Raw genomic sequence first — 16,939 nt, forward strand, 5'->3', positions numbered from 1 at the left:
ATTCTCTTGTTGGCCAGTGCTAAAACTACTCATGTACAATCGGGTTTTAAAACTTACTAGTTACATTTCCATTTGGTAACTAAAAGCGAAAGTTCTAAAAGACCCTTGAGTTCTGTACTTGAGAAACACTAACACTATTAAGGCATTACTTAGTGAACAGAACTTATGGAAAGTAACCAGTATGCCTGTATTTGAGAGCTAGTCATATTTTAAGGCAGTCAGAGGTTCTTTTTCACTTTAAGGCTCTTGCATAAATTTTATTCTATGCAGATATTATTCTAATTTAAATATTCATCAAGTGGCCAATTATGGAAATCAAAGCCTCTATATAAAGCAAATGGGCAGTTTAGAACTAGAGCATAACACATGCCCCTCACCCCCAACCATTTTTTTTGTTTAAAAGATGATTGCATCATCTCATCTCTTTGGAGAATTGCAATTATCAGAAGCTGGCCATAAAAAGAAAATATAACTCAAATCCATAAGTTATGTCTCCTCGCACCATACCAAACTTAGTCCATATTTAGCATAATAGGGCAATAAGAATGTTTTTCTTGGTTATTTTTCATTATTTGCATAAGAATTGAAAATCTAATTTGGCCATATATGGATTCTAAACCATTTACATTGCAAATAAAGCCTAACAAGTAATTTAACAGAAGTTTGACTGTGTATTGATAAAATATTCTATTAAATATATACAGCTCTGGTATATAAATAGCAAGGATTTCATTCATTTACTACCTTAACAATCCAAGTGTTCATTAAACCTGCAGCACGTAGCTAGCTTATTTCATTTGTTCAAGCAGATTCTGATAATTTCTAGATGTACAGAAATTTAAATGTTTTAAAATTAAATATCACTCACATTCATAAAATTAATATGTGTGGCACTGCTGAATTAAATACAGGGTAGAGGAAAAATCTCTTTAGGGTTAGAAATAACTTTATATATATTTTTATTTACAAAATTCATTCTCATTGAAAAGAATCACCTTAATTTCAGAGAGAGAGTTTTGCAGTATAATTCCTCTAATTTTTTGTTTCTACCAATATCCAGTACAATGTGATATTTTTCAGGATTTAGGAAAAGGTATTGTTTTTAATAATTTTTATTCAAACAACAGACCTAACTACATTATTACTTTTATACATGGAAAACATTACCATGGGTTAACTTTTAATTAACTTCATAATTTTTCAAAAGCAGTAAAAATTCACCAATTAAAAAAAAATCATTGAAAATATGTTATTTACAAATTCTTTTATGTGACAAGCCATTTATATATAAGCTCAGTAAAGACTTAGACCAAAGATTTTTGACAGTGGTTTTTGTAATTTTGAAAATACAGATACATTCTATTTTTGGAGAGTATTCATTTAGTTTTTTTTGAGTGCTTTTTATCTGGCACATCTCTAACTGCAAACAATGGCTGAATAACTGATAAAGGTCCCCAAATTTCTGCAAACATCTAATATAAAGGATATACTATATAACTTGATTTTGGGCGAGACTATATCTATGCAATTATTGTTGCAATTGACTGCCCATTGTGAATTTGAAAAAATATGATCTTAAATCTGCATAGGATATAGAGTAACCTGAAAAACATTGATTCCACAGCTAAATGAGTGACTGTTATTTATTATCTACGGAGAGGACTACAAAAAGAGAAGACAGTAATGTCAGGGGATAGGGATTGTAAGAGCAAAAATGAGATATAAATGTAATCTTCCAAAAATCTGATTTCCTCTGGAGGGAAAACAAATCACCCTAAAATTGTATATACAAGACTAGAATTTTTCAGTTTTGGTTAACTACTTCTAAATCATCACAGTTTTGCTTAGCTACTTTTAAGTCATCACTTACCAAGAAATTTGTATTTGTCGGTAAAATATCTTTACGTAAAAATACTAGTAAGTCCAACAAAAGATCACAAAGATTTACTTTTAATTATTTCCATGTAGGTCTACTGTGCTTTTAAAGTTTCTCACTTAACTGTCAGATCCTCAGATTTATCAGGAATTCTGCTTTAAATTTCCAAAATAACTTTGTTATTTTATCATTTGTAGATTTACCTATTATTTTAAAAGATTAGGCAAATGTTAATATCTCGTTTAGAGTATGTGTTTGGTTTTCCGAGGGGATCTAAGACTTGGGATATATTCTTTCTCTTGATGAGAGGACAGTGACTTCTTAGTTAATACTCACCTTCTCTGTGACAGTTTTTCTTCCAATTTTTCACTCAAAAAAGAGTGGTTTAAAAAATTAATCCTATTGAGTTATTTGTTCTAAAACATTTTATCTTTCAAAATATATATCCTTATTAGAATTTTTTATTAAAAAAAAGTTTATACACATAGTAAGTCATTGATTATCCTTTGATCAAATCATCAGATGTTTTTAACGACAGCAAAATTGAATCACATATATTTAATGGTTGTCTACAGCCACATTAAATTACATAAAACAAGAGGTTCCAGAGAATTAACACTAAATTCCATTCACTGGAGTCATCTTTGAAGCTAATATTCTCCCATAAAACAGTTAATAACATAAGCAATATATACCAATGTTAATGGAATTTCCAAGAAAGTTCACAAAGGTGAGGTTACTAGTTTTTGTTTCACTAATTACAACTATATTGTGAAAATATTTACATATTTTCTAGGAAATAGTTTATTTTTCTTAGAATTGTTTTAAAAAGCAACACTTCCTTAAATATTAATGTAGTAGTAACCCAAAAAGCAATTCAGAACATAAAACTTGTTTATTGAGTACATTTTATTAATAACGTGGTAAAATTTTTGTTTCACTTCTTCTGTAAGACTATGTTGTATAGGAATACAGGTAATTAAAACATTGTGCTTGAGGATTGTTATGAACTACAAAATCATAAATGTTCACAATTTCTGTTTTTCTACTTCTAAAGCAATCATGTATATACATTATTTCCTAATATTTAAAAAGATAAAAGTACTGAATAATTCTATTTTATTCCCTACTCTTCTTATGAGTCAATGTTTTTCCATTTTATGGGGAAATAAATGAACACTGAATGGGATGAAGAGATCAAGATTTCTAGGTCTAGTGGTTAAAGCCACATTCTATAGGACCTAAGGTTCTTTACCAAATTAAAAATTAGCTTTTAGATTTCTGAGTTTTCTCCCAGTTCTAAAATTCCATGATTTAAAAATAAAATTACCTTCTGTGGTAGATTTTATTTTCCTTTGCTAACTCTTACACTAATCCATTTAATTGCACTTACCTAAACAAAGGTCACATCTAATCTTACTTCTTTGACGAATTTAACATTAGCTAGTGGGTAAATCTGTCTAAAAGCTCTGTACAAACAGCTCACAACTGAAGGACAAACTTTTATATTATATTCCATTTACAGTTTCTAATAGGAATACAAAGATAATTTTTTAATTTAAGAAGATCTTGGGTTCACTTAAGGAATTTAATAGCAATTATGTAATTCTACTAGGTCCTTTAGCTTAAATTTAATCTGCATGTAATATTTTAATATATCCAAAGTAGTTAATATGTTAAAACCAGTGCTTGACATAGTATTAAAGAATGGCATCAGAACAATGTGTCTGTTTTTTATTTTTTTAGGGGGGTGTGCTAGTAGCTTTGCTGAACAAAAAAATCTTAGGCAAATCACATTTGCAAACTGCTAACGGGTTTGCCATCAAGGAATAGCTACATAGCAGAGCTAGCTTTATTATGTCAAAATAGCTTAAAGAAACATATCTTACCACTCCCAGAGCCCAAACTGCCCATGAAAGAGAAGAAAATACCTACCAAATTCTAACAATACTAAAGATTCCCTTTCTCCCCAAACTGGAAACCTCTAACCCCCAAATATGTAAAAGGCTATAATTTACTAATTTCACTTTCCTTTTAACAGTAAGAAGGGCTTTATAAATCCCCAGTAAATCCTTAATATTGAAAGAATACATAAAAATTGAAGTTTTGTGTTACCTTAGACAATCATGTTATTATGAGCAAAGACACTGTCATTTCAATAGGCCAAACCTCCCTGCAAATAGGGGTATCTGCTGAAGAAAATAATGCACTTTAGAATAACGAAAAGGAAGTTTAATATACACAAATACAAAAAATAATTTCTTACATAAGGTTAATGGTAATGTGCTACTCAAAAGTTGCCTTTCAAAACTGAAAGGCAGTTTGCTTTATTATATTTTACACGATCAAAAAAAGAATGTTCTGCCATAAAATGAATAATGGACAAAAAGATAAGAGGCCATCAACATGTTTACAATAGACAATATCTAAAATTCATTGATTGGCTAAAAAAAATGTTAAAGATAATTAGAACAATTATTTTAATGTAAGAAAAAAGGTCATTTGGCTATAGTTGAGATTTTGTCATGTTTTTAGCATATGAGTGGGGGAGTTAATTGAAAGATTGTTATTTTAAGAGTATGAAAAAAATATAGTGACTACATGTGGCTAAACTGCTATAATTCAGAGGAAACGGTCATGCCCCTCATATATCCACAATAAAATACAACAAAACAAACAAAAAAGCGAACCATATATACTTCCTCTGATGCCACAATCTTTAGCCTTTTCTCAGGGATAGCGATGTTTCTGGCCAGTAGTAATAATTCTACAAGTTTAAGTGAAATATCTTAAACAAAACTGTTTCTAAGAAACTCAGAAAGCTGCTATTTCTGTAATCTTACAAAACTTTTAAAAGAAATTTGTAAAACTCTTTATAAGTTAGTATCTTTTTTTTTGAACCCCCTTGGTATAAAAGTTTACAGATAAATTTCACATTCCATCACAGTTACATGGTCCAGTGCATTTCAGAATATTTGGACATTATCAAAGCTGTCCTTTCCCAATGAAAACGTTTAAGAAAACATTAAGCACTTCTTAAACAAGTGACATGATATGGAGCTACTTACACTTTTGGCTCTTCTTTTAAGTACAAATGTGATTATTCATCAAAGCAAAACTATTTTTACAGTATCTATCAATAAGAAGTTCTCTATTCAATAGAGGAAGCTACAGTGTATTCTGATGCTATTTCCCAAGAACTGGTTTAGTAAATAGAAAAAACTTTGGGCTCATCTTATTTTTCTTCCTTTTTTTGGTAAGGTAAACTTTCCATTATGAATATACCACCATCTTATCTTCTTTCATTGGATTAAGAGTAGCTGGGAAGTAGCTGCATATTTCTAGTGAGATCACTGATGGCAATGGACCTCTTAGATCGGGGTGGTACTTATAGTTAAATCACATCCAATGTGAAATTTCGAATTACATCCAGAGCTCCAGTATCAAAGCCACACATATCCAGCATGCCTCTATCATCTGGGTCTGCAATTGTAAAACCATTTGATGTCATTCCACAAACAATCAACTTAGATGGAATAGCCAGTTTCTGTAGGAAAAGAGAAAAATACATATTAAGAAATTATATTGTAGGTAAAAGCAAATAACCTCCAAAGTAAAAATATTACAAATTCTATCAAAGCTTTTCATTAGAGTATCAGATGTTTTTCTCTCCATAAAATCTGCTAATTTTTTAGGGCCAGATTACATGATCTTCAGAATAGAAAACAAATTTGTGTAAACAACCTGTCTGAAATATAAGCACTTACTTGTCTGGGATTATCAATTTTTGATCTCTGACTTTGCTGTGCATAAAGTCACATCTCAGATGAAGTGTGGTCTTGACTTTTCTTTACAAGTCGCATGTAAGAACTTGCTTTCTACAGCTGTGATTTAAGGTTAAATGACTTGAGTGGACATTAGGTCAGACACCACAATGAGTTCTTTAATTTATCTCATGTAATTATTGTAAAAACCCTAAAAGTTATTTAGTACTGTTAATTATTAAGACATATAGAAGCGGCTTACTACTATGACATAAAGCTAAATCAAAGATCACTGATAAGAACATGAAAATATCCATAAAACTCAAGACACAGACTGCAGTTTTAATTTATGTACTCTTTTATCACAACCCAGAAATGATACTTTACTATTTCAAGGACCACACAGAATCATTAGAACATTCATAGTTAAGGTAAAATAAACTATTATTTTTTTTTTAAAGATTTATTTTATTTATTTATGCATACAAGAACTGAGGTCTAGGCCAGAAGTGTGGGGGGTGAGAGGATTCACCAGAGACAAAATAGGGAACAAAACAGATGGATCTACTATTGAAATACACTGCTGAGGGGAGCAATGGGCAAGACAAGAGAGGTCTGCTGCACCTCAGGGGTCAGCTCCTTGACTAGGGATCGAACTCATGCCGCAATGGCTGGCGATGGCTTGATAGCACTGAGACTTTAACGCCTACGCCACCAAGGATAAATTATTTTGACTAATATCAAAAATATTGTTTGCAAAGGATATTCTCAGTAATACACAGAATTGCAACTGGTTGAAATAAATTACATAAGTTTAATAAAAAAGCCAATACTTTTTGATTTCAAGTGCTACTGAGCACAAAGTTAGCAGCGTGTTCCTCCTACTGATGGTACAGAACTACTTTCAGTAACATTTTTGAAAAATACAGTGAATGTTTGAGAACCAAATCTTAGTTGGGGTGAGAAAGATTATTAGAATTTGTTTACCCTTCGATAATCCCTCAGAGCCACGGCAGGATGTACACGACCAGCAAAGGTCTCATTATCAGTGAACACAATGAAGACATCAGCAGCTGTGTTCGTCTTCTCAGCCCAGATCATCGGAAGAGCACAATCAGTTCCACCTGCTGGGATCTACGCAGAACAAAAACATGAATTAAAAATAAATTGCCCATGCTGAGATGTCTGAAATAATTAAATACTTAAAAAAAAAATACTACCTTTTACATTATCGTTTTTGTTTAGTCAAAATGCTTTCTTCTCATATATTTACTAACACCATACACAACTCCAATATAAAATTATTATACGTTAAGTAAATGTAATAAAACAGTTTCTTACCTGATTCATAGCCATTAAAACCTGTTGTAAGGTCATATCTATAGTCAATGGACATGGTACCATTTCATCTGAAAAAGCAACTATGTATGAATCTTTTTCTGTTCGTGTGACAACCTGAAAAATTCAATGGCAGATTTGTGAGAATTCAGCTATAGTTCATAAAACACTATATAATGCATACCTTGTTTCTAAATTAGGTTAGAATTTGGTTTGGAAGCACACTGTAACTAACATAGCTTTTAAAGTAATTTCATGAACTCTTATAAAGAAACAGGTTTCGGGCTTCCCCGGTGGCGCAGCGGGTTGAGTGCAGCACTGTGAAGCTGTTGGCAGCCTCTGCAGCACTGGTTCGATCCCGGCCAGCTGGCGAGGGTCCCACATGGCTCAGCAGATCTCTCCTGCCTCAACCGCTGCTCCCCTCAGCAGTGTATTTCGTCAGTCTGCCTGTTCTGTTCCCTCTCTGTTTTTGGTGAATCCTCTCACCCTCCGGCACATCTGGCCTGTACCCCGGTTCTTGTATAAAATAAATAAATAAATCTTAAAAAAAATGAAACAGGTTTTCACATCAGTTCTTTGAAGCAAGCAAGTATAGCAGTGACCCCAAGATTCCCAGAAGATGCCTGAAATTATGGGTAGGACCAAAGCCTATAGATAACATTTTTTTCTATACACATACTCATGATATAGTTTATAAGTTAGGTGTAATAAGAGATTAACAACAATAACTAGTAAGAAAACAGAATTGTAATAATATTCCATGATAAAGATTAAGTGAAAGTGGACTCTCTCAACTATATTATTCCATGAAATATTTTTGGAACACAGTTGACCATGATAAACAAACTGAAGAAAAGGGAAGATTACTACATACATATTCTTCTTCTCACTGTATTAAGGACTAAAGAAGAGAAGCCACTTGCTATTCAGTGACAGCCTAGCCTGACTCTTTAATGTCTCTTGGCTTTTACTTTTGGTTCCCTGACATTTATCTTCTAAATTTATCAATTTCTCTACGCATTATTAACATCTTCAAAAATACTATTAATAATTTAATCTTCTGTTGTAAAAGTGAAAAATTTCTATTACGACTGTTTAGACATGCTTTCTCAATATACTTATTCTTTATCTTTAAGTATGTTTATTACAATTATGTACACGTAGCAAATGTGCCAAATAAAAAGAAATGACACAAAAAGTAAAAATGCAATTCCAGATCATAATTAATGTTACAGTTTTGTCCCATAGTAAATTTTTTTTTTTAATGGCAAAAATTCCAAATTGTCTTAGGTGTTCTCACCATGCACATTGCTGCAGCAACTGTACTGGCATTGAGTACGCTACCCAAAACTCTCTGGCTCATCGAAGCACTGACGTCGACGGCCAGCAAGAAACGTTTTCCAGTTGGCTCAAGAGTCTAAAGAGAAAACAAATAAAACAACTGTTAAAAACAATCACCGTAATTAGAACCAGATTAAATTTCTAACAAACCATATTTATTATCTTTCATCCAAAAGACAAAGAAAGAAGGTCTTCTATTTTTGGAATTACAATTAGTTAACAAGTGTTTAAAATTCTTATGAACAACCTAAAAGCCCAGTGACTTGGACAAAGTAGTATTGATTTGTATTTCACTGGAGGTTAATGTTGAGAATCTTTTCATGTGCTTGTTGGCCATTTGTATATCTTACTGAAAGAACTACCTCTTCAAATAGTTTGTCCATTTTTCAATTTGGTTGTTTGTATTATTGCTGCTCATTTGTAGATTTTAAAATCCTTACAGGCTTGCAATATTTTCTCTCATTCTGTAGATTGTATCTTTACCCTTTTGGTAATGTACTTTGATGCATAACAGTTTAAAAATCTATCAATTTATCTTTTCCTTTTGTTGCCTTAGCTTCTGGTGTTAAATCTACTGCCACATCTAAGTTTTATAATTTTAGCCCATAATACAGGTAGTTGATCAATTTTGAGCTAATTTTTATATATGTTGTAAAATAATGCTCTAACTTCATTCTTTTGCATGTGGACATACTTGTTCTTGTTCCTAACTTTAGGGGAAAGGATTTCATTCTTTCATCATTTGCATATGAGAGAGCCATAGGCTTTTAATAAATGACCTTATCACAATAAGGAAGTTCACTTCTATTCCTTCTGTATTAAGCGTACTTTTTTTAACCATGAAACAATATTGGAGTTTTACAAATGCTTTTTCTGCAATCAACTGAAATGATCATTTGGCTTTATCTCTTCACTCTATTAATATGGTTTATTACACTTATTGATTTTCATATATTGAACCATCTTTGAGAATAAAGCTCACCTGTATAATCATTTTAAAGTGCTGCTAAATTTGGCTGGTAATGTTTTGCTGAATAGCATGAAAATTTTAAAACCAAACATTTTAACTTATAGCTGTGAAGCAGGATGTTCATTACAAAATAAAAAAATCACTTCCTATCAAGACAGATGAAATCTACAACAGCACAGATTAAGAAGACAGAGGACAAAGTCAAAGGACTTCATGAGAATGCAAAGCTTTCAATTTGGTAATTTAAAACAGGCATCAAAGACATTTAAACCATTAGTATCACCTTTAAAATGTATTTTTACAAAAGATAATAAGTCTTCTCTTGGCCATTTTTTTTTAAACACAAAAATTAAACCATTACCTTGAAAGTTTTGTAAAAAGCTGCATCCAATGCTTTTACAATTTCTTCATCAGGATGCCACTTCAGTTTTCCTCTGAGCCCATGACCTGATTTATAAGTTTCTAATGCAATTAAAACATGAAATGGATGTATACGAGCCTAGAAACAAGATAGACAGAGTGTAATTGCAAAAGTCAAATAAAAATGTTAATTGTGTTTCTTGGATTATGGTTATAACAAAATAGGACACATTCATTTATAAAATACAATCAGAACACCTCAATATTTCAGATTGCTTTTCAAAAATTAAGTCAACTTTCTCCATTACAAGTAGCTAACAAAGGTAATGTTTACCTTTTTTAACAACTTTTCATTACATAATTTTTCACATACTAGTGATACTTCTGAATTTCCTGGTTCAAGCACTGAATTGGCAGTCATTTTTCCTAGATTTCTTAGTAATGCAGTAAGAGGCATTTCTTGTAACAAAGCCTTCCATACCTATGGCAATAACAGAAATACAAGGAAATAAAATGAATCAGTGTAACACTATTTTTATTTATATACAAGAACTAGGGTACAGGCCAGAGGTACAGGGGGGTGAGAGCATTCACCAGAGACAGAATGGCAAGCAGAACAGGCAGACTGACTGAAATACACGCTAAGGGGAGCAGGTGGCCAGATAAGAGACGTCTGCTGCACCACATGTGGATTGGCTCCCTGGCCGGGGATTGAACTCAGGCCATAAGAGTGGGTGATAGTGTTGAGACTTAACCCCTAGGCCACCAGGAAGGTGGCCTGTAACATAATTATATGAAAAATATTAATACTATATTCTCTAAGGCTCTCACTGGGGGTTCAGAGGACTTTCTGAATCAAAATTTGTGAACTGGTTAGAGATTTGTCCAAAAAATTAGTTCGCTCTTTATTAGAGTTAAGAAATGAAGTCTATTTAATGAATGAATTGCGAAGAAAAAATTCGATTAACAGTGAAAATTAACCAATATATTTTCTGGTGTGGAACCAACACTTATTATTGAGTGCCAACTACTGTGGTATCTATTAGGCATTAAAAATAAACATTTCAGGGCCTCCCTGGTGGCTCAAGGGGTTAAGCACAGTACTATGAAGCTATGGCAGCCTCTGCAGCTCCAGTTTGATTCCTGGCTGGCCAGGGAGCTATCCACATGGCGCAGCAGAACTCTCCTGTCTCACCTGCTGCTCCCCTCAGTAGTGTATTTCAGTCAATCTGCCTGTTCTGTTCCCCACTCTGTCTCTGGTGAATCCTCTCACTCCTCATACCTCTGGCCTGTACCCCAGTTCTTGTATGCATAAATCAAACTTAACAAAAATAAGTATTTCAAGATAACATATTCTAATTTTTACTTACCTCTTTAGACTTTAAGTGATTTGTTAGAAGATGTTCCCTAACTAATCTATGCTCTTCTATTAGATGAATGACTTCCAGGTCATCTTTTGTGCGCTTCACTTTTTCTACAGCTTCCAAATACTTTAATAATTTTTCAGTCTCCACAGAAAGTGCTTTTTCTTTATACAATTCATGGACCTCTTTCCAGCCCTTTGTAATATATTTGGTCACAATAGCAAGTCCTTTAACAAAATAAAAAATTGAAAAGGTATGTAGGATCACCAAGTGAAAACACAAGAGCATGTTTACTGAGAATGCATTATGTAACAAGCATAACTATCTATATACACAGGAGTTAACTTCTTTAAACCATCATGCTGTTTTCAATAACAACACATTTAAACAACTAATTTTACTTATTCCATCAGAACTGCCTCAGTATTTAATTTTGAAAATTCATGTTCTAAATCATTTATTACTGAACTTTGGTGTGTGTGTGTGAGAGACACCAGCATAGAAACTTTGGTAGATAGTGTCGCCCTCAGGTTCACATTCTTAGACAAGTCACAAGGGTCCAGAGGTATCTCAACCTCATGTTCACTTGTTCCTTTAAGCTGTTGAATAAAAATGTATTTATGAATAGCAGAGATAAAAGTGAACATGTATGTAGGTAATAAAATTTCTTTTAAAGCTAAAAATCATTACAGGCCAAATTTTAAAAAAAGGTAAGAAATGTGTTCATTTTCTCTACAACTTTGGACTGGGAGTGCTGAAGAAATTAGGGCTGCATCCCACAGTGTGTCAATAAAATGCAGTTGATTATTTTAGGCCTTATTTTTTATTTCTGTAAAAGGAAGTAGGATTGAATTCTTAAAGGTCTATAAAGGAAAGGTATTTAAAATAAATTTATCAGGCCATGGATATATAATGAGGGTCAAGAATGTGGTGAACGAAAGAGAACATGCCTTGACAAAGGTTTTAGTGAAATATTGATTTGGTGCTGCCAAAAAAGTCTATCTTCAAGAAAAGCCAGAATATGGATTTTTATGTGCTGTCTTCTGATTTTGCTGAATTTTTTGTTATGAATTTCCTCCTAAAATACTGTGCAAGCCAAATAAACTACCTCTAAGCCAGAGCTTATCTGTTATTTCTAAACTCTAAATCTTTTGAGCAAAATTTAATGCTAATACGCAAGAATTTTTAAGAACTGTGAGCCTTACTAATTTTTAGTACAAAATCTGACATTGCCTTAAATGCTTAAATATTTCACATGAGCATGTCCTGTTTTATCTTACCAATTAAAACAAAACTTCCTTAAAGGCAGTCTACTACGATTTTTATTCTGTCCAAGCTCTGGAACTGTGGAGGTCACACAGTAGAAGTACAAGTAAACATCTGATTAATTGAATCACATATTGACTTGTTCTGTTTTAAATATGCCTTTCATTAAGGTATTAAAATATTACTTATTCTAGTAGCTTATATAGTCTGTTTTCAGATTTATTTTACTCTGAAAAGTCTAGGAATCTTTTATGTGTGAACATGATACTGCTATTATCATAATGTCCTCAAAAATGTAAGAATCTGAGATATGGGAATTAAGTTAGGGAATAACTCATTTATTAGACTGAAGACCAGAATATTAGCAAAAATTTAGAAACTGATTTGTTGAATTAGAACTAGCACTTAGGTGTTTTTCCTTCTGGTCCAGTACTAGTTCCACACTACCAAGCAGTATTTTAAGAAATAAAGCTGGATTCCTACATTCTTCACGTAATAGATCAAAGATTTAAACGAAAAATATTAAAACATGAATACATTAGGCAAAAAAAGACCATATGTAAATATTTTGATGACTTTAGGTTAGAAAAGGCCATTCTAAATGTAACATAAACCTATGAAGAAAAACATAGCTAAATCTGATTACATTAAAACTCAAATTTTATTGCACCAGAAACAACCACCCCGCATAAAAAAAAAAAAGAAAAATGGAAAGAATGTACATAATGTATAATAAATTCTTATGTGCCCCAAGTTCTTTGATCAGTGTCCATCCATAGTAGGTAATCAATAAATTCTTGAGAGAATTAATGGTGACTATTATCTGTATTAAAAAGAATAGTAACTCAATGGCAAAAAGGCAAAGATACTAAAAAGCAGAGGTTACTGAATCTGAAATGTAAAAGGTGGAATGTACTGTCAAGAGATTTTTCAACTCTGGGATTCTGTGATTACGTAAATTTTAAAAAATCATGTGTGTACTCACCTAAGATAGTCAAACTTGAAGCTACAGAAAGCTGAATGGTGGTTACCAAGGGCTTGCGGGAGAAGACTAAGGGGATTTGTTATTTAAAGTATACAGAACTTCAAATTTGCAAGAATAAGTCCTGGAGATCTTTTCAAAACAATGTGAATATACCTGACACTACTAAATTATAAACTTAAAAATGGGTAAGATGGTATTATTTGTTAGGTGTTTTCCTTTTTTTGTTGTAAGATTTATTTATTTTTATACAATAGCTGGGGTATAGGCCAGAGGCACGGGAGGGTGAGAGGATTCACCAGAGACAGAGCAGGGAACAGAACAGGCAGGTGACAGAAACACACTGCTGAGGGGAGCAGCAGGCGCAACAGGAGAGATCTGCAGCACAATGTGGGATTCTTGCCGGCCGGCTGGGATAGAACCCACACTGTTGAGACTGCGGACAGCTTCACAGCACGGTGCTCAACCCACTGCGCCACCGGGGAGGCCCAGGTGTTTTTCTTACCACAATAAAAAGAAAACAAAAAGGGGCAAAGATATGATATAACCCACAAAAAAAATTACAAACAGTAAGCACACAAAAAGACGAGGTTTTGTCCAAAACTACAAAGGCAAATAACAACATAAAACTTATCACCTATTCTTTAGGCAAAGATTAAAAAATCAATAGTAACGTCAATGTTCAAAGATGGGAATCTGGCCACTTTCCTATACTATTTGTAAATTTAACCATTAAAAAAAATTTGTGCAAGTTTTATCACAGTAAGTTTTTATAATAGTATAAAAAGCTGTCACTGATAAGAGTGAAATGAATCATAGTATATTCATGTAACAGTGTGTTTATGTATAAAACTATTTCTACTGACTTGAAAAAGCAACAGTAATGTGCTTTTAACTGAAACAAAGGAATATATAAAAAATAAAAAAAATACTATATGTTTAGGAAAAGTTTAGAGTAATTTACACTTATCACCTATAGTGAAATCTTATGAAAGGCAGGATACCTACTTTCCGCATTATATTTTTCTGTATTTTTCAGCTAAAAACAAATAAAAAACCAAAATATAAAAGTTATGCATGACTTTTACACTAATTTATTGCTTAAATTTCATTTGAAAGAGTCCATTCATAGTAAAAATATGATAAATTAGGAATTACTGAGGAGATTCTGTTATGAAGATACTACATCTTCATATAACATGGGCAGGAAGGGTAGGGAAACAATATTACACTTCTATTTTACACCTATTATACTATGGGGTGGTAAGTATGTTGATATACATGGTATATTTGTCACAATAATTGAAAGGGTTATCCCTTTCCTCTTTTAAAAAGATGAGATACAGAAACTCAAAGGCTAAGCTGTTCGGCTTACGGACAAAAAGTAATTGGCAGCATGGAAATTTGAACTCATCTGAGCAGCTGCTTTTTTCAAGTTTCATTTCTGGTGTAAAAAAAAAAATGTAAATTTTAGGTATGTTGATTATTGTAGAAATTCATACTTGAAATTATTCCGGCCCCCAAATTTTTCTGATTTCCCTTCTAAGAAGATCTATATAATTACTATAAATCCAACTAACTTCTCAAAAGTCTCTCCCATAGACATAAGAAAAACTGTCCCAAGTTACCATGTCCCCTGGCTGACTGGTTGGAGACAATTAACATCCTGAATTGTTAAGTTCAGCACTATTTCAGGTAGCCTTTAGGTTCCATGGAACATATGTCCTAGGAAGACAGGGAGGGAAAAAAAATGGTAAGGGCCTAGAGCAGTACAGCCTGGCTATTTGTCATCTACTGACAAGGAGCTGTTTCATTTACAACCTGAATCACGTCCATGCTGATTACATAGTCCAAAATCACCTGGGTGCACATGCTGGATAGCATGGTGACATTTATTTAAGATTTGGAATATTAATCTGTAAATCTGTGATTTGATTATTGATTATAAATTAATGTCTGGATAGCCAGTGGTAGATGTTTAATTCTAGGTTGGCATTAAACATATTTGAATTAACCAGTGTGTTTCAAGAATGAAAGGCTATTTCTAGAAAATGCACAATTATGTCAAACAAAAATTTGCTGTTTATTAGGTATCTTCACCCTCAACCCGACCCTTAAGAAGATCTTATGCTTACCTTCATTGGAAGGTTTAAGATGTGACAACCTTAATAAATCTTTGTGAGACCAGCCATTTCTCTGTTTATACTTGGTAACTGCCAGAGCAAGGGCCATGCCACCTTTGTCATTGTACCAGTCTGCTATGGCCTTTCTGAGGGCTCGACCCCACATGCCACATTTCATGCTTTCCTTCAGATCTTTCTTAAACTGGATAAAAGTAAATAGATGTGTAGGAATGCGACAAACTTCAGACACAGCTTTAAATGCAGCTTGTTTTGTGCTTATGTCAGAACACTGGGAACAAATGGCCAGCGCAAAGAGCATAGGCTCCTGCTTTGCGGTTCTACCTTCTTGACTAAATGACTTTATTTCTTGTATCACTTCACATCCTCTGCCATCTTCAATCAATCTAATTAAAGCTTCAGCATTCTCAAGGCCCAGTTTCTGTTCTTTAATATAGTAGGTTCCACCTTCAGAACCAAAACATAAGAACCGATGTAATCGATTCATATCAGTGACTTGCCACACGTAGCCATCTTCAGAATTGGCGATCTGCTTCTCATTCAGTGGTTGCATTTGGTTTACTGATTCTTCCATTTTTCTCTCTTTTCCAGGTTTCTCTTTTAGGAAACCTATCCAAAAAAAAGCATAATGTTATTACAGCTAGACAGAAACAGTAAGTTATAAAAAGGCAAACGATATTTATTGATCTGTGTTTGTTGAAATCTGTTATTGTAGTCTGTAGTAAGTGATGTATGATAATCAGAAGTAAAAACTAAGAAGTATCCAACATCCATTTTTTCCCTCCCTCCTTTCTCCTATCCTTTTTTTTTTAAATGCCAGCTGTATAGATTTTTTTTTTATTTGTTTGTTTGTTTGTTTTGTTTATACATGCACTGGGTACAGTCAGAAGCGCGGGAGGGTGAGAGAATTCACCAGAGCCAGAGCGGGGAGCAGAGTAGGCAGAAGGACCGAAGTACACTGCTGAGAGGAGCAGCGGGCGGCAGGAGAGGTCTGCGCGCCATGTGGGACCCTCCTCCGGTGGCCGGGGAGCAGCCGGGGATCAAAACGGCGCCGCAGAGGCCGCGAGCAGATTCGCAACCCAGCGCTCAACTGCTGCGCCACCGGGGAGGCCCTCTCCTATCCTTTTTTAAGCAGTCAAGTTTTCCATGGAAGGCGAGGCTTTTGCCTAGCCTGAAAGATTGAATTTTGATTGCTCTAATCCAGTGGTTCTCAAAACGTGTGCATCAAAATGACGTGAAGTGATTGTTAAAACATACAATGGTGGGTTCTATGCACCACTTCCAAAGTTTCTTAATCATCAAGTCTGGGGTGAGGAACAAGCATTTGTATGTACCACAAGTTATCATCATTCTTCGTGCCATGTGACTGGTACAGGCATTGGGCATGTCAAAACTCCAGCCAGTGTGACATGTTAAATCTAATATTCTTTTATTCTTAAAAAGAATTGGGCTCTTAAGAAAGAATGTTCTGTTTTCTGTCTTGATACTATACACACCTAGAATGGTGGCAGCTACCTTCAGCTATCAGGGAGCCAGG

The 16,939-nt window shown here is 33.6% G+C and overlaps 1 protein-coding gene across 1 annotated transcript; it reads right to left on the reverse strand.

Moving 5' to 3' along the window:
* Positions 1-5,117: 5,117 nt before the first annotated feature.
* On the reverse strand, positions 5,118-15,976 carry RO60 (Ro60, Y RNA binding protein; the record flags this gene model as incomplete). Its single annotated transcript, XM_084245040.1, has 8 exons — positions 5,118-5,423; positions 6,628-6,774; positions 6,982-7,095; positions 8,279-8,395; positions 9,651-9,788; positions 9,984-10,130; positions 11,020-11,240; positions 15,397-15,976. 8 exons carry the CDS (start codon positions 15,974-15,976, stop codon positions 5,271-5,273), a joined length of 1,617 nt encoding a protein of 538 aa, XP_084101166.1. The 3' UTR covers positions 5,118-5,270.
* Positions 15,977-16,939: the final 963 nt, after the last annotated feature.

The sequence above is a fragment of the Talpa europaea genome (genome assembly GCF_964194135.1).
Source record: "Talpa europaea genome assembly, chromosome: 10".
Lineage (NCBI taxonomy): Eukaryota > Metazoa > Chordata > Mammalia > Eulipotyphla > Talpidae > Talpa > Talpa europaea.